This window comes from Acipenser ruthenus, chromosome 3 (assembly GCF_902713425.1).
Source record: "Acipenser ruthenus chromosome 3, fAciRut3.2 maternal haplotype, whole genome shotgun sequence".
Taxonomy (NCBI): domain Eukaryota; kingdom Metazoa; phylum Chordata; class Actinopteri; order Acipenseriformes; family Acipenseridae; genus Acipenser; species Acipenser ruthenus.
In genome coordinates, this window is record NC_081191.1 from 102,438,344 (window position 1) to 102,461,612 (window position 23,269).

A 23,269-nucleotide genomic window follows, 5' to 3' on the forward strand; every position below is an offset into this window, starting at 1 on the left:
TTCTTAGTATGCTTTCTTGGTTAGATTTCAGTAATGGTGTATTTCTGAAAATGTAAATTCTATTTTTTGCTTACATTTTATTAGCAGGCTTAAGGAAGTGTCTCTTTCTAGAGCCAAAGTATCCATCATTATTTATAGGCATTGTTTTTGTCAATGAATTAGATGCAATTTTCTTATATCCTTGGTATTAGTAGCAGCACATTATCATGCTCAAATAAGTAACTTCAGAATAAGCAAACAAATACATTGAATATTGAAGAGTACATCATTAAAGAAATAACAAAATAATTAACTGAAAGCTTGGTTTGAAATGGTATGCTTACATCTTGGGTAGAAAGAGGCACATATTTTAAAATCAGTTATTAATTTTAAATATCTGGAATAAACAATTCAAGTGAAATATAAAAAGAACTTACCTGTAAAAACTGGTTTATGTGGCTACATAAAGCGAAATCTTAAGGTTCTATCCCCTCCTGGAAACCAGAGTCAAATACTGTACATGTTTTTTTTTACGAAAACCAGAATCATAACATAAAACTTGCACAACAGCTGACTTAAGATACATGGACCATGTGTGTCTTGCTTACAGTTAGTCTGTCCCCCATGGGGGACATGGATACAGACTTGTTTGCTAACAGAAATAGAGTTGAGTGTGTCTTCTATTTTGGTACTCGTAAACAAGGAAATTGGTATCGTGTTCACAGGTATTGGTTTAAGAACTTCTCACCACAAGGGGATGTAAATCACCTTTTGAACAGATTTAAATATAACAATATAGTATTTGTTAGTATTCAGCCTTTTTGCATACATCAATATTATCAACTAAAGTTTTATTGCTTAGCAAAACCAACACACACAACTAGCACTTCATTTCAGTCAAATTGTCATGAGGTTTCATGTGTGTGAAGTGGCAAAACAAACAACAGTTTATGATGCAATGCACAGTGTTTTTGAATCACAGTAAACAAATACATTACTCCTCTGGCTTGGACTTTCTATATTTATTCAGAGGATCCCATTTGTAGATTCAGATGTTGATTTAGAATTTTTAAAGGTTCAATGACAAGTTTTTCTTCCTCTTAATATTACTGGAGACGTATAAAACAAACAGGCATGTGTCAAGACAGCTGCCACTTGCATATTAAAAAACACAAAACACTTATCAAGTTGTCATTTCAGCTGCTGAATGCAACCGACACTTTCCAGGGATTGACATATAGGCAGATGGCAGTGAATCAACAGGAATTAGCCTATACAGAGGTTTTAACCTGAATGTAATGGACAAGAGCAGACTTGCTGTGCGAATCAGGAAGTAGAGCAGAGGTCTGCTATGTGGTTGGCAATGTTTAGGCCGGGGTAGTGCAACTAATGCATTTTTGGGGGATAGCTGAACTTATTATTAACATAAATCGTATTATTAACATTTTTTTTTACCAATTAAACCTGCACTGAGATTCAATTGTTACTCTTGGTGTTTGCAAACAGGTGTTAAATGTTCATATCATCATGATTCCTTCTTGTCAACTCAACTCTAGCCAGCTGTTATTTTCATACAGTATTTCCATATTTCACTCAAATTAAAAGTCAGAGATTGTATTTGAGTTACATTTACATGTAAAATAAAACAGGACCCAACGTTACTCTGAGCTGCTCACAAAGACGTCTACTCGTCTGCAGATAGACTAGCATGACAACAATCTTTTATTCCACACCATTCTCCTATTACCACCCTATAGTATGGTACTGAATGACGCTACGAACAATTACTTCAAAAGACTTGATATAGTCCTCACAGCAAGCTCAGTGCTTTTCTTCCAAGCTGTACAGTATGCGGTTTGTTGTATAAATGCAGTGTGAATGATACGGTGTATGACTGCCCCTCTTGTAATCTTAGGGGGCTGGCATTTTAAATTTAAAACATAAAATAAAATAAATAAATACATACATGTCTTGACAATTAGCAGCATTTACTAGTTTGAATTGAAAACTTTGTGTTTATTTCAACATTCATCATTCATCATTTGCATCTTATGAAACAAACAAAGAATGCAGATCACCCAGCTCTCTTTCTTAGTCATTGAATCCCCAGGAAATGCCCTAGGCTTCGTTGTCAGTACTTATACATACACTATTACATGCTGTAGAGGTTTACTGATCACACACACTACAATTCAGGGCAAAGCAGTGTACCCTAGTATTAAATTAACTTGACACACAAGAACATTTCTAGAATATCTTACATTTGACGGGTACCGTTTAAGATGTATTTTTATAGTTCATTTATTCCCCCCCCCCTCCAATGTACTGGGAGTACAGCAGGTGCAGTAAAAGCACAACTGAGAGGTACAAAATATGCACATAAAGTTTGTATTTAATTTTATTTTGCACCAACTGCTCAAAAAATCCTGAAAAAATGAAGTTTGCCATACTATACATCCCGAGTCTTGAATATGCCACGTTGATAACAACACCCATGATATAACACAAATGACTTCTACAAACTGTATTATTCAGAAGCACAGGTTAGCACGACACAGCACAGAATATATCAGGATATTCAGATAACAAAACACAGCCAAAATACACACAGTACTGAATAGGAAACATCTCCTCATGTAACTTCCTCGTGTCCAACTTTTTCACAACCTTGAAAAAGCATTTTTGGAACTACAGGATACATGTATATTGACAAGTGCTTTATTGTGGAAGCAGTTTCTAAAGGTGGAAGTGGAAGTAATGCTTGCAGCAAAGGTGCTGCATAAGGTAAACAACCTGCATTTCATTTTTCCGATTCAAGACTTAAATAACTTGATTTGTTGGATTGTTTTCATACGTCTAGAACTATCCACAGGATCATAATATAAAAAAGTCCCAGTGAAAGTCTTAACCAATTAGGAACGAACCATCAATGGTGTACAATCTTGATATTGAAGGGAAACACTGACTTTAACATGATCACCATATTCGATATTGAAAAGTCTTGATAAAAACCATGGTAATCAGCTGGGAAACCAGCTACTGTAGCTGCCAGCAACAACAACAAAAGCAAATTAAAAATGGATTTCTGAATATTTCTTTTTCTTCAAACATTTTTCCAGAAAGCAGACAAGATATAATTTAATGAAACAAGTAAAAAAAAAAGTTTTTAAAAAGCATTAGAAAAAAAATAAATATAGCTTTGAAAATGAGCCATCATCTTTTGTTCTCAGTTTTGGCTACAGATAGGCCTAGCTCTGTTTAGGAACAGATTCAGCTACAGTAGAAAATCAGAGTTACAAACACCATACTTATGAACTGACCGCTCAGTTGAACGCCCAGTTTGAGCTGGAAGTTTGCAATCACTCAACCATGCCCACAATGCAACTAGAAACCAGTTTAGAAAAGCGCAACGTTAACCTACTGAAATGGTAAGGACTGGAAAACGCAAAGGAGTTACACTTTCAATTGAAAGACAACATTTATTTATTTATTTTTTTAAACCTGACATCGGCATCATACTCGGCAATGGGAATACCGTATCGGGAAATTGTCATCCAAGTAAAAAAAAAAAAAAAGCCAAGAAAAAAAACCCCAACAGTTTGCAAAGCAAGCGAAAGACAGCAGAGCAGTAAAACAGATGCATCATACGCATATCTGAAAATGATGTTTTGATAAAGCACTCCATAAACGACATGCTGATCATGGAGAGGGCAAAACATCCAGAAAGAGGCGAGGCAGACTTCAAAGTAAGTACGAACAATTTTACCAACATTTTAGTTAAACAAAGCAAAGTTTTTTTTTTTTTTTTTTTTAAGCCAAAGGACTCTAATTGACTGAGCAAGCTTAAAAAAAAAGAAAAAAAAAATTTGAAACAAACACTATCTTAACCCAGCTGTTCCTTTTAAGTCTGTGTTTTTGCTACAGTTACACTTTGAATACCAAGCTAAATGTTGCATTTTCCTATGTAGTACGATAGAAGTATTGCATTACTGTGCTGTATCCTTGTATTATTTGCCAGATTAAGGTTGTAGATAGAAGGTGTACACATTTATTAAAACCATCGAAAACTAATCTTCAGAGCTGCTGACATTTCAGACTTACATCAAATAAAAAGTTTGGCAGAATAAGAGTTTGGTCTTTACTTTCATTATAACAGAATCCTGTATAACAAGGTCCAATTCTCAGTCTCTTCAAGATCACTTGAATGAGTTTCAATACTTAAATACACTTCCACTTCCATAGAATTATTGAGAACACATTCTTTTGAAGAAGGCAATCCAGCGTCATAGGCATTGAAAAACAGGTTGAAACATTAAACGTTTTTCCGGTTCTCAAAGGTCAATGCAGATGCACCGAAAGTGGTAGGTGACACGTCTGGGTAAGGCTGTAGTCCCATTTGCTTGTTATCCTTTAGTTTCTGAACAATGATTCTTGCAAAGTCCTCTCCCTGGCTGTCACAAGTATCTAGCAGCTTCCTGACTTTAGCAGTCCTTGTTGACTGGGTGGTAATGAGTTCGTAGTCCTCTCTCATTAGGAGCTCTCTGGAGAGAAGTGCATCCAGAGACTGGTTAATACAAGCCTCAGTCATCTGCGTAACAACATCCTCTCTTCTGGCTTGGATCCACTGATGCGCTACTCCTGGCTGTGCATACTCTGGAATAAAAACTAAAACAAAAGGGAACATACTTTATTGCCTGCACTTTCTTTCATATAAGGTAAGTAAGCACTTTTTTTCTGAATGACAACTGCAAACCTGTTTTCAAATCCTTTTTACATCTCGCAACTCACAGAATTCCATTGCCATACGCACCTGTCTTCAATATAAATCTGCATACTGGTCAAGCAAATCAGACATGGCATTTGGTGAATCATAAATTTCAAAGACCACCGATTCACATGGCACTGAAAAATCCCATACAAACATGATCTAAGCACTTTAAGGAACAAGCCATACATAGCATTCAGATAACAGCACTCCAGGATCGATTGCTGATTTTGAAAGTAGACATTCTATTAAAAGCATTAACCTCTTGCAAAGCTACCTTAAACTGACAACTATTGGAAACGATCCTCTGTCCCTGCTTCACATGACTCAGGTTTGCAAATGTTGAGCAAGGTCTTCTTGACTGCAAACATACCATTTTATAGAAGGATTCATTTCCAGTGAAACTGGTTCAAAAGTATTTTTTAAACAATACAGGTATTTTTTTTCCTGCTTTTAAACTTATGAAAATGATGATTTAGATCAGCTGACATTTTGATCATTATAAAGACCCAATGGTCCAGTAGTATTGTGGTTTCATGTATTTTGATAATTGGTGTTTACTTTATTTTGCTGCTAAATCTTGATGGAACATAGTGCACATCACTACATTTGCCTCTTCAAATTCATCCTCCAGTTAAATATCGTAGTGCATTATCAGTATAAATCATTCAGATTGACATACCTGTGGGGCTGGGTTGCACAGTCATTTTACTAAGCTGGGCTGCACATTCAGACTCAGGGACAGATGGTTTGCAAGGAATGTCGAAGTCTGACTGTGTTCTGGCACTTTGGTAAATCTGATTAGGCATGTTATCCTCAAAACTCGGGGCAATCAAAGTCATGGGCGGATCTTGCATGGCAGTCGGGATACTTGATAGAGGATTCAGATGGATGAGTTCTATAAAAGAGAAAATGTATTAAAAACCAATAGACAAATTTAAATTCTAAAATGATCGCCAACTGAAGACTAAACACTAAAACCTAGAAGACACACTTGGCACTATACAAGCTATTCAGTTAAATTTACAGTAACGCTTTTTTCTAAATTTAAAAAATAATGGTTCAAACTTGCAGTTAAAATCCCATGGTGTTAATTAAGAGCTGCGGTTGTGGTCTATGTTTTTTATTACTATTATTTTTTTAAATCGTTCATATTTCTGTTAACTGTTTTTGTAAAGTCTCAAGTGTCTGATTCTGAAGAACCTCATAAAGCAAAGTCCTTCATACTTGATACAACGATGGCATGAGGCTCAATGTTTGTCTTACAAAAGAACATCAGAGTTTATGGTTGATTGTTCAAAGTTACTAATTAAACTACTTGAAAATACCTCTTGTACAATTTACAAAATGTTGGCCCCAATAAAAAAATGAAACAATATTGTAAAAGTTCACTACCTGATTGCACTGGTATGTTATAATTACAATTATCTTTAAAATCCATCTTTTTTGAATACGAATCATTTGAAGACTCTTGCAAATCTGTTAATGAAAAAAAGGAGAGGGTGAGAAGGTAATGATCAAGCAACTTTTAAAATGTATCTATTATAACAAAAGCAGCGTGTGATCTTAAAATATTTAGTGTGTGTATGTATGTGTGTGTGTGTATATATATATATATATATATATATATATATACAGTGCCTTGCAAAAGTATTCAGACCCCTGACCAATTCTCTCATATTACTGTATTACAAATGGTACATTGAAATTTCATTCGGTTTGATATTTTATTTTAAAACACAAAGTCAAAATCAATTATTGTAAGGTGACATTGGTTTATGTTGGGAAATATTTTTAAGAAAAATGAAAAACTGAAATATCTTGCTTGCATAAGTATTCAACCCCCACACATTAATATTTGGTAGAGCCACCTTTCACTGCCATAATAGCTTTAAGTCTTTTGGGGTAAGTATGTACCAGCTTTGCACACAGTGTCGGAGTGATTTTGTCCCATTCTTCTTGGCAGATTTGCTCCAGGTTGTTCAGGTTGGTTGGACGACGCTTGTGGACCGCAATTTTCAAATAGTGCCGCAGATTCTCAATGGGATGGAGATCAGGACTTTAACTGGACCACTGTAGGACATTCACCTTTTTGTTCTTGAGCCACTCCAATGTTGCTTTGGCCTTGTGCTTGGGATCATTGTCCTGCTGAAAGGTGAATTTCCTCCCAAGCTTCAGTTTTTTAGCGGACTGAAGCAGGTTCTCTTGCAGTATTTCCCTGTATTTTGCTCCATCCATTCTTCCTTCAATTTTGACAAGATGCCCAGTCCCTGTGTGTCTTGAGGCATGGGCAGTGTTAGGTTTGCGCCACACATAGCGCTTTGAGTTTTAGCCAAAAAGCTCTAACTTGGTCTCATCTGACCACAAAACCTTTTTCCACATTGCAGCTGGGTCACTCTCATGTTTTCTGGCAAACTCCAGACGTGCTTTCAGATGGTACTTTTTGAGGAACGGCTTCTTTCTTGCCACCCTCCCATACAGGCCAGTGTTATGCAGAGCTCTTGATATGGTTGACTGGTGCACCATTACTCCACTCCCAGCCACTGAACTCTGTAGCTCCTTCAAAGTGATTGTTGGCCTCTCTGTGGCTTCTCTCACAAGTCTCCTTCTTGTTTGAGCGCTGAGTTTTGAGGGAGTGCCTGGGTGGTGTGATGCAGCTTCCACTTCCTGATTATTGATCCAACTGTACTCGCTGGGATATCCAAACACTTGGATATTATTTTGTACCTGTTATTATTATTATTATTTATTTCTTAGCAGACGCCCTTATCCAGGGCGACTTACAATCGTAAGCAAATACATTTCAAGTGTTACAATACAAGTAATACAATAAGAGCAAGAATACAATAACTTTTGTTCAAGCAAGGTACAAGTGTGACAAACCACAATTCAATAATACATTTATGCATTTGTATTACTTTATCTCTAACTTCTGTAGAATGATCTTTGGTCTTAATTTTCCTTCAGATTCACAGCCTGACCAATGATCCTTCAACAGTGGGGTTTTTATCCAGAAAATGTGACAGCAACTTTAATGGTTCACAGGTGGAGGCCAATGGTAAGGTAAAATGTCCTCGTTAGGGCAATTTCTTTCATCGGTGTAAACTGGGAGCTTCCACAGCACAGGGGTTGAATACTTATGCAAGCAAGATATTTCAATGTTTTATTATATAGTTTGCGCTTCTTTGGAGTTTCAAAATGAACTGCTATATAATGAAAATGTAACAATATTAAATAACATTAAAACATTTTTTTTTTATTAAAGATCAGTGACATTAAATGCAATTTTATGCATGTTGAGGTAAGTAAATCATGATGATGATGATGATGATGATGATGATGATGATGATGATGTTTTAGGCAGGGATTTCTGCATTGTGTGTTTCACAGATAGTGAAGGTTAGGTGGTACAGTATTAACAAGATGCAATGCGTGATGTTGCAGCTGTCCCTGAATAAAAAATGTCATAAACTTGTGTCTTGTTTATATAGATTACATTCCAAAGTACTGTAATGTGTTTGGAATAAATATTTCAGTAACACTCCTGTAATATGTTAAACTTGCTTTAGGCTTGTTGTGAATGTTTTCTTCTCCTGACACTACCCAGGCGTAATTACCCCTCGCATTCAATTGTTGTGCACAAGCTTTTACTTATAACGGCAATGATATTAAAATAATCACGTCAGGGGGAGAGGAATGGAGCAAGAATGTATGTGGGCGGTACAATCATCGATATTTATTCGAATATTTATTCGACTCGATTTTGTGTCGATTGCTATTTGGAGGTTTAACTGACAGCCCTAGTCACAATGTGGCTAACACAAAAAACAAAAAAAAATAAAATAAAAATAACAACTGACTTTGTAATGTACAATGTAGTGAAACCTACCGACTGCTCAACTATCCATTGGTTAAAGAAAAGGGCTTGTAACCAGGAGGTCCCCGGTTCAAATCCCACCTTAGCCACTGACTCATTGTGTGACCCTGAGCAAGTCACTTAACCTCCTTGTGCTCTGTCTTTTGGGTGAGATGTAATTGTAAGTGACTCTGCAGCTGATGCATAGTTCACACACCCTAGTCTGTAAGTCACCTTGGATAAAGGCGTCCGTTAAATAAACAAATAATAATAACACAAGTTGCCCGTGTACCACAGAGGGGTCTGCAGTAAAAACTTACCTTTGGAAGGACCAAAGTTAGAAGGAGGAGCACAGCTGAGAGTCAGGAACTGGGGCTGTGAAAAGCCAGCTTCTTCTGAACAGGACCACGAGGCAGAGCTGCCGTCCTAAAACACAAAACATGAGGAACTTTGTAACAGTCTGTATGGAACAATAAAACATGCCCTTCAGAAAGTTCAGCAAGACATTAGAGATGGTCTTAAAACAGCTGTATACTTGACTAGGACGACTCCAGAGGCTCACACGCTATTCTCTCTACTCTCCCTCGAATGCAGGATCCCGTGCAGGGTTTTAATACCCGCTGCACAGGAAGAGAACTTATTTTTAAAGGCGTGGTTATTATTCCTTTAAGTATATCATAATGAATGTAAGTATGCCTGTTATTGTATGATATAATAGACTGTGGTTCAGCCTGAGCTTACCTAGATTACTGTGGTATGTTCACCAAGCTAATTGTGTTCTTGCTACAATAACGTGATAAGAACAGGAACCTTGTAGCAACATTTATATATTACACACATATTGTCTTACCTGCCAAGGAGGGACGTTTTTCATTGCATTCAGAGTTTTCTGTCCTTTTTGACACTTCTCAAAAGTTGAACTTGATGAATAACGTGATCCACTGACTAACTGAAAACAGACAGAGAGGTTTTAGTTATTCTTTCTATTTTTCACGATGTAGTTATTCTTTCTATTCTTCACGGTGTAGACAGTCACAGGTGTATATGGCTTGGCATGATTTAGTTTGCGCGTGTCTATTTTCTGTCTTGATCCAGTGTAGAGGGTGAAGGTACCACACTGTAGAGCAGACTTCACCTTCGTGTTGCTCCAGACCTTCCCCATTCTTACTTTAAATGGACAGAGAACTCTGTATGCTGTGCCTTCCTGATAATTAAAACGAAAGACAACAGTATCTGTAAGGGACATTGTCCTGCACACACGAGAAGTAGTGTTGTACCCTGGTATATGTTTTAAAGTTGAAAAGAGGACAGTAGAAAGGGTTTAACCAAATTGAAATAAATATTCCACTACACCTTAAGAGAAACAAGAATAATATATATATACTGTATATATATATATATATATATATATATATATATATATATATATATATATATATATATATATATATATGTATATATATATATATACACTGTATATATATATATATATATATATATATATATATATATATATATATATATAATTTTAAATGGAAAATAAAATGAATCTGTTTTGAAATACAAACACTGATTCTTACTTTGGATTTCTTTACTTCTAGCACTGCTTCAAGCACATCTATTTCATCAAAACTTCGTACCATAGGTTCCAGTTCGATTAAACACTCTTCAAAAAACAAAAACAATAAATAAAATGGTTATTCTAGTATTTATCAGTCGTTATTACAATGCATTGTACCAGTACAGTATATTTAAGCTTTCTCCTATTTGGTGTTTACTTTTCAGGGCCTCACACAACACTGTAATAAATCACTCGCCATTTGACTGGGGTTCTTCTTTTGAACACAATGAAACATGTTAATTACACGACTTTCAGTCTGAGTTGTTTCTGACAAGGAAATACCAGTATCCACAGTAAAACAACAGGTATATATCTGGTATGATTCAATCAATCAATCTTTATTTTTGTATAGCGCCTTTAATGAGGGCAGCCACAAAGTGCTTTACATGAAGAAAAAACAAAAGAAAAAATAAATAAAGTAATAACAGTAATTGTAAAAACAAGAATACAATAGTTAAACGTATTTAAAATAAATAAAAGTCAAATAATGCTAAAAAGTAAAAATAGTAAAATATGCCATATAGAGACAAGAGAACATCATTTTAGATAACTGGATATGCCAGACTATAAAAAATGTGTTTTTAATCAAGATTTAAAAACATCAATCGAGGGAGCTTCCTTTATAGTACTGGGTCGGTCGTTCCATAATTTCGGTGCAATATAGCTGAAGCATCTACCACCTGATTTTAATTTTTTTTTTTTCTGAATAATGGGTACAGAAAGTAACCTGGCATCCTCAGATCAGAGTGACCAATTGGGGACGTATGATGTTTAAAGATCTTTAAGGTAAAATGGACCATTTAGAGCCTTAAAGGTTAACAACAACACCTTAAAATCTATCCTAAATCGGAAAGGAAGACAGTGCAGAGATGCCAGCACAGGAGTGATATGATCTCGTCCCAGTTAAAACTCTCGCAGCAGCATTTTGTACAAGTTGCAGACGAGATATCACATTGCTACCAATACCAATTAAAACACCATTACAATAATCAATTCTTGACAATATAAAAGCATGCACCAAATCGCTCAGCTTCCTGTCTGGAAAAAATACCTCTCAATCTGGCAATGTTTCTTAAATGAAAAAAAAAATACATTTTTGGAACATTTTTAATGTGTGCCTCAAATGAGAGGTCTGGGTCAAAAAAAGACACCCAAGTTTTTTTTTATATTTATGCTCTAAAATCTGTACAAAGACTGTCAAGTACAAAGATTGACACCCATGTTTCATTTGCTGTGATTTTCATTAGCTTGGAATTCTCCACTAGCCACATTTGATGAGCTGCTTTAAAATAATTGCATTAAGCAGCAAAGTCCCTGTAACTTGGTACACAGTTAACATAGTTTCATGACGTTGGCCCAAAAATAAATGTTACACTGAAAAGTGAGTGATTTATTACTGTATTTTGTGAGGAGCTAGCCTACAGTAAGTATAGTAACCAAGAACATTTTTAAATAAATTGCATTAATGAATACTACTGTAAACCAATGCTATACCTAGAACTATATTTTGAGTTCCACAGCAGAGCCACCAGAGGGCTGTTCATCCATACGAATTTACCACTGTGCAAGCATTAGCAGTAGCAGATACCACATGCCTAAAGTGATTATTTGAATGGAAGAAAGAACAGACAGCCAGTGTGGCAGATAACATCATCTTCTCAGATGAGGCAATTTTTACCTGAACGGGGCCACAAACTAAGGAAAACCCCAACATTTAGTTATGGAAGACACGAAATTCAATCCCTGTGTCATGGTGTGGTGTGGTCTCCACAACAATAGTTATTGGGACATATTTTTCATTGTTTCGGTCAATGCAGAATCCTACATCTGTCCTACTGAACATCTTTTCACCATACCCTGATGACCTTCCACTAGCTACTTAAATGTTGACATTATTAACCCTTTGCGGTCCATTTATTCAGCGCGTCAGGTCCAATTTATTTTCACACGACAGTTTATTTTAGACGCGCTGTTTAAAAGTATTTTTTTTCACAGTAAAACAGGTTTAAAAGGCACTGCATATCAACAGGACACCCAGTACTGCATCTCCAGCCCCTCCCCACCCCACCCCTTGTTAGCTGTATTTTTCACATACCTCTTCATAGTCGTGCATACTGATAAATCCTGATCACTCGTTTTTATCACCAAACTCCTCAAAAATGTGATCCAAGTCATTATTTTATTACTATAACATCTCAAAAAGCTCTGCAAATGTCCGTGATATTCTTTGAGCGCTGGATGCAGAATCATCTATCTTGTTTGTTTATGTCCGTGTTATCTCCATGGTGCCAGGGCTATGTGTGTTGCTCAGATCCGCCCCCTTTTTTTTCGGCTTCTCTCGGTTCCTATCGTTCTCACTCAGCCATTGAATTGTTTTCTCGGATTTTTCCGGAGAAAAAACGACTAGAGACCTGTGTTTTACGTCTTTTTGAAGATGTCGGACACGGTCTGACATTGGACCGGAAAGGGAAAATTGTAATGTCGGACCTGGTCTGACATAGGACCGCAAAGGGTTAAACAACACTCTGGTGGCCAAATGGTGCACATATACGTAAATATCAATATCAAAAACGTACTTATGAAGGAGAGTCGTACATCCGGATTTGTTGCCCAGCCACTGGTCATAAGCTCTATCAAGGTGTCTCTGCTGGGGATGTCAAACGGCAAACTGTCTTCGCTGGTATCTGGACGACTTCCTCTCAAAACACTAAACATGATCTGCATGGGGTTTGTAGCTTCTGTAAAAAAATAAAACACAATTTTAAGAAATAGAGTTTTCACTGAACCTGTAGGAGAATGGTTTTGGGGGGCGGGGGGTTGCATTACTGGCAGAATTTAACAATGTCATGGGGAAGGATGGCTTTACATAAACAGTGACTGTTTAAGGTATCTCCTGCTGTACTGTAGATACTATCTGACGACATATACAATATATCACTACAAAGTAAATGTGTTTGTAGTTGAGATGAGAAATAAATATAATCAGTACAGGGAGGGGAGCAGGGGGGAATAGAAATGAAATAATATCTAGTACAGCAGTTATACGGAAAGAAAGGTGTAAGAAATATAAATTGGTTGCAAAACAATATGTAGCATATGATAAAGTATTCAAGGATCCAAAACATTTAAAAGATGCAAGATTGCGTTTCTTGGTTTCAGATTGAGAGCAGTCCACTCCTGCTGGACACAATTCACGTTGTATCAGGCAGGTCAATGTAATCGAGTCTTCACGTGGCTGACTGCTGAAAGTGATTATATTTATTAGAGCTTGAATCAGTAAGCTGCTCATGCAGTTTAGTCACAATGTCAAACTGCAGCAAATAAACAGATGCAACCTTATATATTTATACTATAAATGTGATGCAGATAAATAAATTCAAGTCTGGATCGGAAAATGAAGTGTAATCTTCCTTAAAGCCGATTGTTTTAAAGCCACCGTAAATGACGAGCAACAGCATAAAAGCAGGCCCTTCATTATATTCTAACAACCCTGCTACTTTGGAAGTTACTTTATACCCTTAACTGAACCAGCTGAACCAAGAAAGGCCCTTTTATCTAAAAAAGAACTTCCCAGTGAACTCTTTCGAGTGTTTATGGTCAGTCGGTATGTCATTATTTTTTGTTTCAGTTTGATGTACCTGGTACATTTACAGCCACTGGGTAAGTACGTTTAGATGACGTACCTGTTACGTGTCGTGGCACTGAAGACATGAAATACAAAATGCTATATGACATTACCTTCAAATGGTATCTTTCTTGATAGGGCTTCCCACATAATTATTGAATAGCTGTAATAAAAAAACAATTACAAAAATCAGATTTTACATTTTTGTCACAAATCACAACAACAAATGTATTTAATTTCTCTCAATTTTTTTTAAAAATTATATTATGTGTTCTATGTAAGATCCTCTATTGTTGTGTATGCTTACTAACTATTCCAGCAAAAACAACCAAAGTAGTCCCATAATTTGCCAAAAGTAATGACAACAGCAGTGAAGTCTGTTCTCCATAATGGCCCATAGAGTTTTCAATTTTAAATCAGGAGGCTGTGTGGTCCAGTGGTTAAAGAAAAGGGCTAGTAACCAGGAGGTCCCCGGTTCAAATCCCACTTCAGCCACTGACTCATTGTGTTACCCTGAGCAAGTCACTTAACCTCCTTGTGCTCCATCTTTCGGGTGAGACGTAATTGTAAGTGACTCTGCAGCTGATGCATAGTTCACACACCCTAGTCTCTGTAAGTAACCTTGAATAAAGGCATGTGCTAAATAAACAAATAATAATAATAATAAGTATTATGTTATCCACAAACAAGAAGCCAATTTGTAGGACAGGCTATACAATGGGTATGCTACTCATCCACTAGCAAGAGTGAACATTCGCTTGGATCACATTTTATGCCAGACCTTATTATTTGATTTTCACCAAGATTAAAATGAGTAAGTAGGCTAATGGTGCTACACTAGCTTACTATATACAGCTCTGAAATGTATATATTTAATAATGTATTTCAATTCAATCTTTATTCCTCACTTTTCAATCCGTACATGACCAACAACACTGTAAAGATTATCAGTTTATCAAGGTGATGGGCAGGATGGAGACATTTTCTCAGGCTCAGCCAAGTCAACACCATCACAGTTCCAACTTTAGTCACTTAATACATGTAAAACTGTTGCTATTTCATAAATATTCTTAACGGTTCTCTTGGTGTTTATATGTTAGTTGTTTCAATACATTCATGTTTATTCATGTGTAGTCATACAACCAAAAAACAAAGCCCCTGTAAATAAATGTGTGCTCAAGGCAGTGTGTACCTGTACATGTCGTGCTTCACATCTGTCCTCCTGTTGCTGGAAGGCTCATACTCTTCTGGAGGCATGTAGATAACCGTCCCTCTCATTTCAGGTGGCTTGGAGCCAGATGCTTTACTAATAGACAGCTGACGCCATTTCGAAAGGCCAAAATCTGCTATCTGAAATCAAAAGATTTATACTTGTAAGTAATACTATGATCTAAAACTAGACTTTAGTTGTTCATTTAACATGGCGGGAGAGCAATTTCCACTGGCTGGGATATGAGAAAGTTCCATACCGAGTACAGTGTGATAATTAAGGTTTAGTTAAGTCAAATGTTTATGATATCACAGAATGGATGTCATATTGACAGGCAGCAAGACAATGTACTTCCTAAATGAACTTGCCTGGGACCAAAACAAATGACAAAATCTGTTAAAATCACATCATTCTAGTTTTCTACTGAACAAGTGACAAAGCACTCAATTATTATTATTATTATTATTCACCAGGCTGGAATAACTGGTAACAGATTTTATCCACCAGTTACACATACACACGTAATAGAACAGCCATTGTTAACTGTGGGAATAGTAAGGGGATTTCCAGTAGCACTCCAGATGAAACCAAGGGCTTAGATGGTAAAGAATACGAGCAGAGCTGAACTTGGCCTCGTTTCAAACACAGGATATGTTTTACACCAGTCACAACACAATATATTCTTTACTTTATTTTGGAACAATAAATAATGGAAATGGTAATGCCCCAAGTGTAAACTGCAATTGCAGAGTTTCCTCCTTAAACACAGAAATAGCTACTGTCCAAACTATAATCTCCCTTTCTTCATGGGAATGATACCTTTCTCTCATTTTCAGTAGACTCCCAATCCATAAAATACAGTACAAAACTGTCTGTTTTTCACGGACACATTAGATTAGTTCCTGTTTAAAAAGACTTGCTTCCCATTTCTAAATTTAACAAGAGTAGCTGTGGCTGAGCTTTTTTCACTACCATTTTGAATAAATAATTCCGCAAGATGAACTAGTAAAAGATCAATTATAGGCTATTTAACAACTACAGAAAAGTAAAAAGGTACATTTAAAATGGAATGTCTTAATTTGAAGACCAATTTTTTAAGACAAAATTAAACATGTATTTTTTTTTTTTTTAATTGTCTCATTCTACCTAAACATTATATACAGCTCAAATCGTATTTATTGGTGCTTCAGGTATCAGATACACACACACATGCACAAAGGTACCCACCAGACTGAAGACAGCAAGCTTTATTCAATTGATCTAAATCCTGCCATGGAAATAATTTCAACTTGTGTGCCAAGGTTATAAAAACAACAAACATCTGACAATGTATGCAAGTCTCTCAAGTGCATTTCTGTAAAGGATAAAGGGATTTAGGATCTGCCAGCATTTAGATCAACCAAATATAACCAAGAACCTTACCATGCATGAAACTTGGTCATACGTCTGAAATGTATGAAACTTTCCAATGATTTAATTTACTGTTTTCCTAAAAGGACAACACTTTTAATCTGAGAAACAATAATAAGGAAACCCATGTATTTATTTATTTTAAAGCCCAGAGAGCCATGTTTAACCAGTAAAATTCCAGTCCTCTGTTGCGAGCTTCAAGTGTACTTGGTTGACTGGTCAAGTTTGCAAGTGTGGTGGTTCTAACCTGGAGGTTATAATGTACTGCATCTCAAACTTACTTTAATTGTTGATTGCACAGATATCTAGTTTTTTTGTTTTGTTTTGTAGTGTGTACTGTATATAAACTCCACAGAATCTCTTAACATTAGCATACCTTCACATGGAATTCTGCATCAAGGAGGATGTTCTGAGTCTTCAGGTCGTGATGTAACAAAGGTGGTGTCATATTATGTAGAAAATTCACTCCTAATGCAATTTCATAGAGAATACGAAGTCTCAATGACCAGGCAAGTCTTGGGTAGATTTCTCTCTGTGACAGAAAATATGCAAAATACTCATCAACAGTCCATGCTGAAACTACATGGCGAAATTGTTCAAACAAAGGAACTCATCAAGCTAGGCTTGAGGGGGGGTCTGTTAAATGATTTAAAACAATGGTGGATCTAAATACTGCCACAGTTGACAAAACAAAGTAGGGCTCTTTGAACACAGATCTTGTAAAAATCAAACTAACTGCTTCAGGGTGTTTTTAACATATTTGTCAGCAAAAATATGTAAAATTGCAAAAATGGTTCTATTTTAATGATATGCAGTGGATCAGATGCTGATAGTATGAACTTGTATGTAAATGGATTCAGACAGCCTTTGACATGAATGTTGATTTTGTTTTTCATTATTACTTAAAAAACAAACAAAAAAAAGACAGACAGACACTCTCCCATCAAATACACTTGACATGGGCTTAATACCACTGCTTCATACCTACTGCTAGATAACTAAGTGCAGAGATAGAAGAGCAGTTATGCTAAGAGTATTATATTAAAAATAGGTCAGTCTGTTTGAGATTTCTATGTATACAAAATAAAAAAACAGACGATCAACACAGTCGCTCTTGGTCCCCTATTTAATGTAGCTGTCAAAAAACTTTAGCATTTTAAAGAGAGTCCAACACAAACTGACAAATAGTAATCGCTACATAAAGTTGCCATTGCTGCTTCAGATTTTGGATGCAAGTCAATCTGATTCTGTTTCTGTCTGCCATATGATACAGGTATGTCACTCCAAAATGACTCAAGGTTTTCAGCACTGGTCCAACTTGTAAAGGAAATGTCTGAATATTAAATGGATATCCAAACATGAAAATTCCATGTTCGTTAAGTATAAACAGTTAATGTTTGGTTTTTTTTGTGCAAAAATCAATCAATCAATCAATCTCTCTCTCTCTCTCTCTCTCTCTCTCTCTCTCTCTCTCTCTCTCTCTCTCTCTCTCTCTCTCTCTCTCTCTCTCTCTCTCTCTCTATATAATCTCATACATACACATACTTGGAATATGCAAAAAATAATGTCATGGTATATTAAGGGGATTATTCACACTTTTCTTTATTATTATTTGCTTATTTTAGCGGACGCCTTTATCCAAGAAGACTAGGGTGTGTGAACTATGCATCAGCTGCAGAGACTCAGTGAGGGAGCCGGGATTCGAACGGGGGACTTCCTGGTTACAAGCCCTTTTCTTTAACCACCGGACCACACTGCCTCCTATTATCCCCTGGTATTCTTAAATTATAATGCATTACTATTTCTGCACTTCCGGATATTTGGCACATTTACTAAAGCACCAGCACAGTTGATCTATGGAGATGTCTCACAGCAAAGCCATTTCTATTATGACGCCAGTTCAAAATGATCACTACTGTTGTTCTTGGGGTATGCAGCAGTAATTTCATTTGCACTCAAACAGTGAGCTTGTCAGAGAAATCCTAAAGAAACTGAAATGACACCACAGGAAATAGAAAAATAACAGAACACCAGTACCAAGCATCCCCCGACACAGCTGTGAATTTATAACTGCAGCTAACAGTATGATGCAAAAGTAGCTTAACCCAACATATGACACCAGTGTGTACAGAATATATGGAATAGGAATGAGCAATTCAATGTTTCATTGCAATTTTATAAAATGTAACGTGACAGGGGGACGGAGAGACAGACCCCCACCCCCATATTAAATGTATCAAAACAAAATAAATAAACACATAAATAAATAAATAAATACCCCATGTAGTAGCTGGTCCAACGATCCATTGCTCATGTATTCTGTCACAATGCAGAAGAATTCAGGTTCATTGCAGACACCAAAAATCTGGATAATGTAGTTAAACCTGGCTTTATGGAGTACCTCTGCTTCCTTTAAAAGACTGTTTCTTTCCCTGAGCAAAGACAAAAAGTAACATTTGAACTACCTTATTCTACATTATACAAACAAATACGTACTATGCCACGTATGTACTTCAAAAACAATATTTAACACAACAATGACAGTCATTTCTTAGTAGGTTGGCAATATAATGTGGGCAACTTTTGTTGTAGGTCAATACTTTGATGTTAGTCCTTGAATGGAGTATTAAAACTCCAAACAGTGTACTGTATGTATTGCATTCCTGTGGTCTTTCCTTTATATGCAGCATTACAGATTTGACCTGTTGCCCCTCTCTCTGGAAAGCTAATGTTAGAGGTGTGATGGAAAGAATGTGTGAGATGACTTGCACAGTGCCTGCATTTTGTTGAAATTAAAAAATCTTTTACATTATACCAGTACTGACTAGAAATGACATGCGTTGTACAGTAAACACGGGTATATCACTAGCTAACATTCTTTCTTTTTAATTGGTTAAGTACAATGTGAATGTCATTACTTCAGTTGAAATCGAGACAAGCTGTTCAGTACATAGTACATAGTGTGCTGACACTAGGGTACACTGGGGTCAGTTCCTTTTCATACTGCAATCTGATTTATCACTGCTGCTCCCTACTTCCAAGAGCTTTCAATAGCAGTCCAACCAGCGAGGTATGCACTATATGATTATGCAATGCCTGTCACAAAAGTCAAAGGGGAAATCACAGGAACCTGCATCATATGACAGACAGTGAAAATGAGTGGGGGGAGGGGGCAGTGCGTGTGCAGGATTTACATGAACTCGTTTTACTAGTTTGTTTTCTACCAGTCCTTAATACTTTTGTATTGTTTTATTTTTATTGTTAAGCAGTTAAAAGCAGGCAGTATATATATATTACACGAGATTTTTGGCCAGCCAACAAGCTCCGAATATGATTTATTTTGTTTATTTATTTAGTTACGGTACATAAATTACATAATCTCCTTTTCTCTACTGATATTATTTTTAATAGGACTGCTCCAAAACAGAAAAAATGTTAGTCAATTAAGCAGGGCAAGGATGGTACTGATTGTAATTGAATCATCTAAACAGGGGGATTTAACAACAACAACAACATTTCATTTATATAGCGCACTTCATAACAAGTATCACAGGGCACTTCACGGGGGAGTCTGGGGGCGGCTGGTTTCACATCCCCTGACTAGCACTAGTCTTGGACTGCCCAATGTTAACTTTGGTAAGGTAGTCCACGATTAGTTCTAGCAGAATATGTGACTCCAGGTTTGTTTCAGTATTGATCCTGATCCAGACCTGATCTGACCCCAGATCAGAGACCTTGTATTGTATTTGCAGTTCACTACAAATCATTCATTTTCTGTTTATAGACAGCATTAAACTTATCTTTCAAATGTTAATACTGGATAAACACATTGCATTGAAACTGGTTTTGTTATGGGGGAAGTTCAAATTAAAAATAAATAAATTATGCAATTAAAGTAATTTAAAACAATACGTTTCGCCTTTTTCGAGCGCAGACCATGTTTGACAAGTAACATGTAAGCTACATTGTCACAATAGGTAAATACAGGACCATGTAAACACACGTGCATTCAGCAGTGATGCCTATGGGGCAGCCAATTCCCAATGCAGACAGATGGCAGGTGGAAAGGAAATAATTATGCAACCAATGCACCTACCTTTCTCCAACAGGACAGTCTAACTTGAGGCACTTGATCGCCACTGTAGTCCTCCAGTCAGAATGCTGAGCTCGGAACACTGTGCCAAACCCTCCCCTGCTCAGGTAGTGCAAGTCAGTGAGCTTCTGATAGGGGATAACAGGGAGGGTGCTGGTAAGGCTGCATAAATTTACACAACCAGAATGCTCCATTTGACCCTCCAAGAAATGAAACGTATAAGCAAAAGAGGAATTTAAAAAAGTTAGCTTGTTATATCATATGTAAGGCTTCAGATGTAGTTTCACTTCAATGAAAACGTAAAAATATGGTCCACCGGATGTTAGGTAAAAATAAAAATAAAACTGAACCCCGTTTCCAGTATCATTAAAATATAATCACATTCTGATTCGGATTCCATTTTCAGCCGTCATTATGAACCCAAACCTTCTCTAGTCCAGTCAAGTTTCTGTCTTCAACACCTGCAAAAAAGAAAGGCAGATATACGTGAATAAACATGAGCCGCTTACAGAGCTGCTGCTAAGAACTGCACAAATGCAAAACGCAAAAGCTCACCATGCTTTCCTTAAACTTTAATGTATTCGCTGAAAACACGCCTGTCTCCTAATTAGTCTCATCACAAAATACAACAGAGTACTGTAAATTAAACAAATATTGTAGTCTAGAAGATTACGTCAGCTAGGGCTGCAGGGTTTTTCCCAACAATCAGCTTCCGGGTCTGACGCAAATGTTGCGCAATCTGACTGCTTTGAACAAACACCGCCTATTCCGGGAAAAAGGGCCGCGCCACGGCGTGATGAAGCATCACAAAGTAATACATTACGTTTTGCGAATTTAAATAATAATAATAATAATAATAATAATAATAATAATAATAATAATATATAACATGCTAGTTTTATATTTATGGTTTTATTTACTTAACCAAATATGTCTCATTTGCCATAATTTAAGTCTTAATTATTCAATATTATTATATTTCCTAGTTTGTAGTCTTAAGTGCTCTTCAGTAAGCATGTATTGTTGATTTTAAATGAATTCCACCTAATGGTAGTTGTAGGGACACAACCATGGTTTAAAGATTTTTCATGCCTTTTTTTTAAAATGCAGTATCTTACAGAAACACAATGCTGTACTGCACTACAAGTACTGTAATAAATACAGTACTGTGCAAAAGTTTTAGGCAGGTGTGAAAAAATGCTGTAAAGTAAGAATGCTTTCAAAAATAGACAGGTTAATAGATTATATTTATCAATTAACTAAATGCAAAGTGAGTGAACAGAAGAAAAATATAAATCAAATCCACATTTGGTGTGACCACCCTTTGCCTTCAAAACAGCATCAATTCTTCTAGGTACACTTGCACAAAGTCAGGAATTTTGTAGGTATATAGTCAGGTGTATGATTAAACAATTATACCAAACAGGTGCTAATGATCATCAATTCAATATGTAGGTTGACACACAATCATTAACTGAAACAGAAACAGCTGTGTAGGAGGAATAAAACTGGGTGAGGAACAGCCAAACTCAGCTAACAAGGTGAGGTTGCTGAAGACAGTTTACTGTCAAAAGTCATACACCATGGCAAGACTGAGCACAGCAACAAGACACAAGGTAGTTATACTGCATCAGCAAGGTCTCTCCCAGGCAGAAATTTCAAGGCAGACAGGGGTTTCCAGATGTGCTGTCCAAGCTCTTTTGAAGAAGCATAAAGAAACGGGCAACGTTGAGGACCGTAGACGCAGTGGTCGGCCTAGGAAACTTACTGCAACAGATGAAAGACACATCATGCTTACTTCCCTTCGCAATCTGAAGATGTCCAGCAGTGCCATCAGCTCAGAATTGGCAGAAAACAGTGGGACCCTGGTACACCCATCTACTGTCCAGAGAAGTCTGGTCAGAAGTGGCCTTCATGGAAGACTTGCGGCCAAAAAGCCATACCTCTGACGTGGAAACAAGGCCAAGGTACTCAACTATGCACGAAAACACAGGAACTGGGGTGCAGAAAAATGGCAGCAGGTGCTCTGGACTGATGAGTCAAAATGTGAAATATTTGGCTGTAGCAGAAGGCAGTTTGTTCGCCGAAGGGCTGGAGAGCGGTACACGAATGAGTGTCTGCAGGCAACAGTGAAGCATGGTGGAGGTTCCTTGTAAGTTTGGGGCTGCATTTCTGCAAATGGAGTTGGGGATTTGGTCAGAATTAATGGTCTCCTCAATGCTGAGAAGTACAGGCAGATACTTATCCATCATGCAATACCATCAGGGAGGCATCTGATTGGCCCCAAATTTATTCTGCAGCATGACAACGACCTCAAACATACAGCGAAAGTCATCAAGAACTATCTTCAGCGTAAAGAAGAACAAGGAGTCCTGGAAGTGATGGTATGGCCCCCACAGAGCCCTGATCTCAACATCATTGAGTCTGTCTGGGATTACATGAAGAGAGAGAAGCAACTGAGGCTGCCTAAATCCACAGAAGAACTGTGGTTAGTTCTCCAAGATGTTAGGGGCCAACCTACCTGCCGAGTTCCTTCAAAAACTGTGTGCAAGTGTACCTAGAAGAATTGATGCTGTTTTGAAGGCAAAGGGTGGTCACACCAAATATTGATTTGATGTAGATTTTTCTTCTGTTCACTCACTTTGCATTTTGTTAATTGATAAATATAAACTATTAACATGTCTATTTTTGAAAGCATTCTTACTTTATA

The 23,269-nt window shown here is 36.8% G+C and overlaps 1 protein-coding gene across 1 annotated transcript; it reads right to left on the bottom strand.

The window, feature by feature from the left end:
* Nucleotides 1-1,974: 1,974 nt before the first annotated feature.
* On the bottom strand, nt 1,975-21,331 carry LOC117435339 (receptor-interacting serine/threonine-protein kinase 2-like). Its single transcript, XM_034058417.3, has 13 exons — nt 21,115-21,331; nt 20,563-21,020; nt 18,745-18,898; nt 16,843-16,998; nt 15,039-15,196; nt 13,960-14,009; nt 12,798-12,959; nt 10,181-10,266; nt 9,451-9,549; nt 8,921-9,026; nt 6,140-6,223; nt 5,427-5,642; nt 1,975-4,644 (listed from the first exon to the last, which is right to left on the bottom strand). Exons 2-13 carry the CDS (start codon nt 20,751-20,753, stop codon nt 4,292-4,294), a joined length of 1,815 nt encoding a protein of 604 aa, XP_033914308.3. The 5' UTR covers nt 20,754-21,020; nt 21,115-21,331; the 3' UTR covers nt 1,975-4,291.
* Nucleotides 21,332-23,269: the final 1,938 nt, after the last annotated feature.

What these genes read in the sequence shown, in the direction of transcription:
- LOC117435339 (XM_034058417.3), bottom strand. Translation starts at nt 20,753, where the DNA reads ATGGAGCATTCTGGTTGTGTAAATTTATGCAGCCTTACCAGCACCCTC. An exon ending in AAAACGTCCCTCCTTGGCAG is followed by an intron (nt 9,027 to 9,450) that starts GTAAGACAATAT and finishes TTTGTGTTTTAG; the next exon opens with GACGGCAGCTCTGCCTCGTG. An exon ending in TAACTTTGGTCCTTCCAAAG is followed by an intron (nt 6,224 to 8,920) that starts GTAAGTTTTTAC and finishes TTTCATTAACAG; the next exon opens with ATTTGCAAGAGTCTTCAAAT.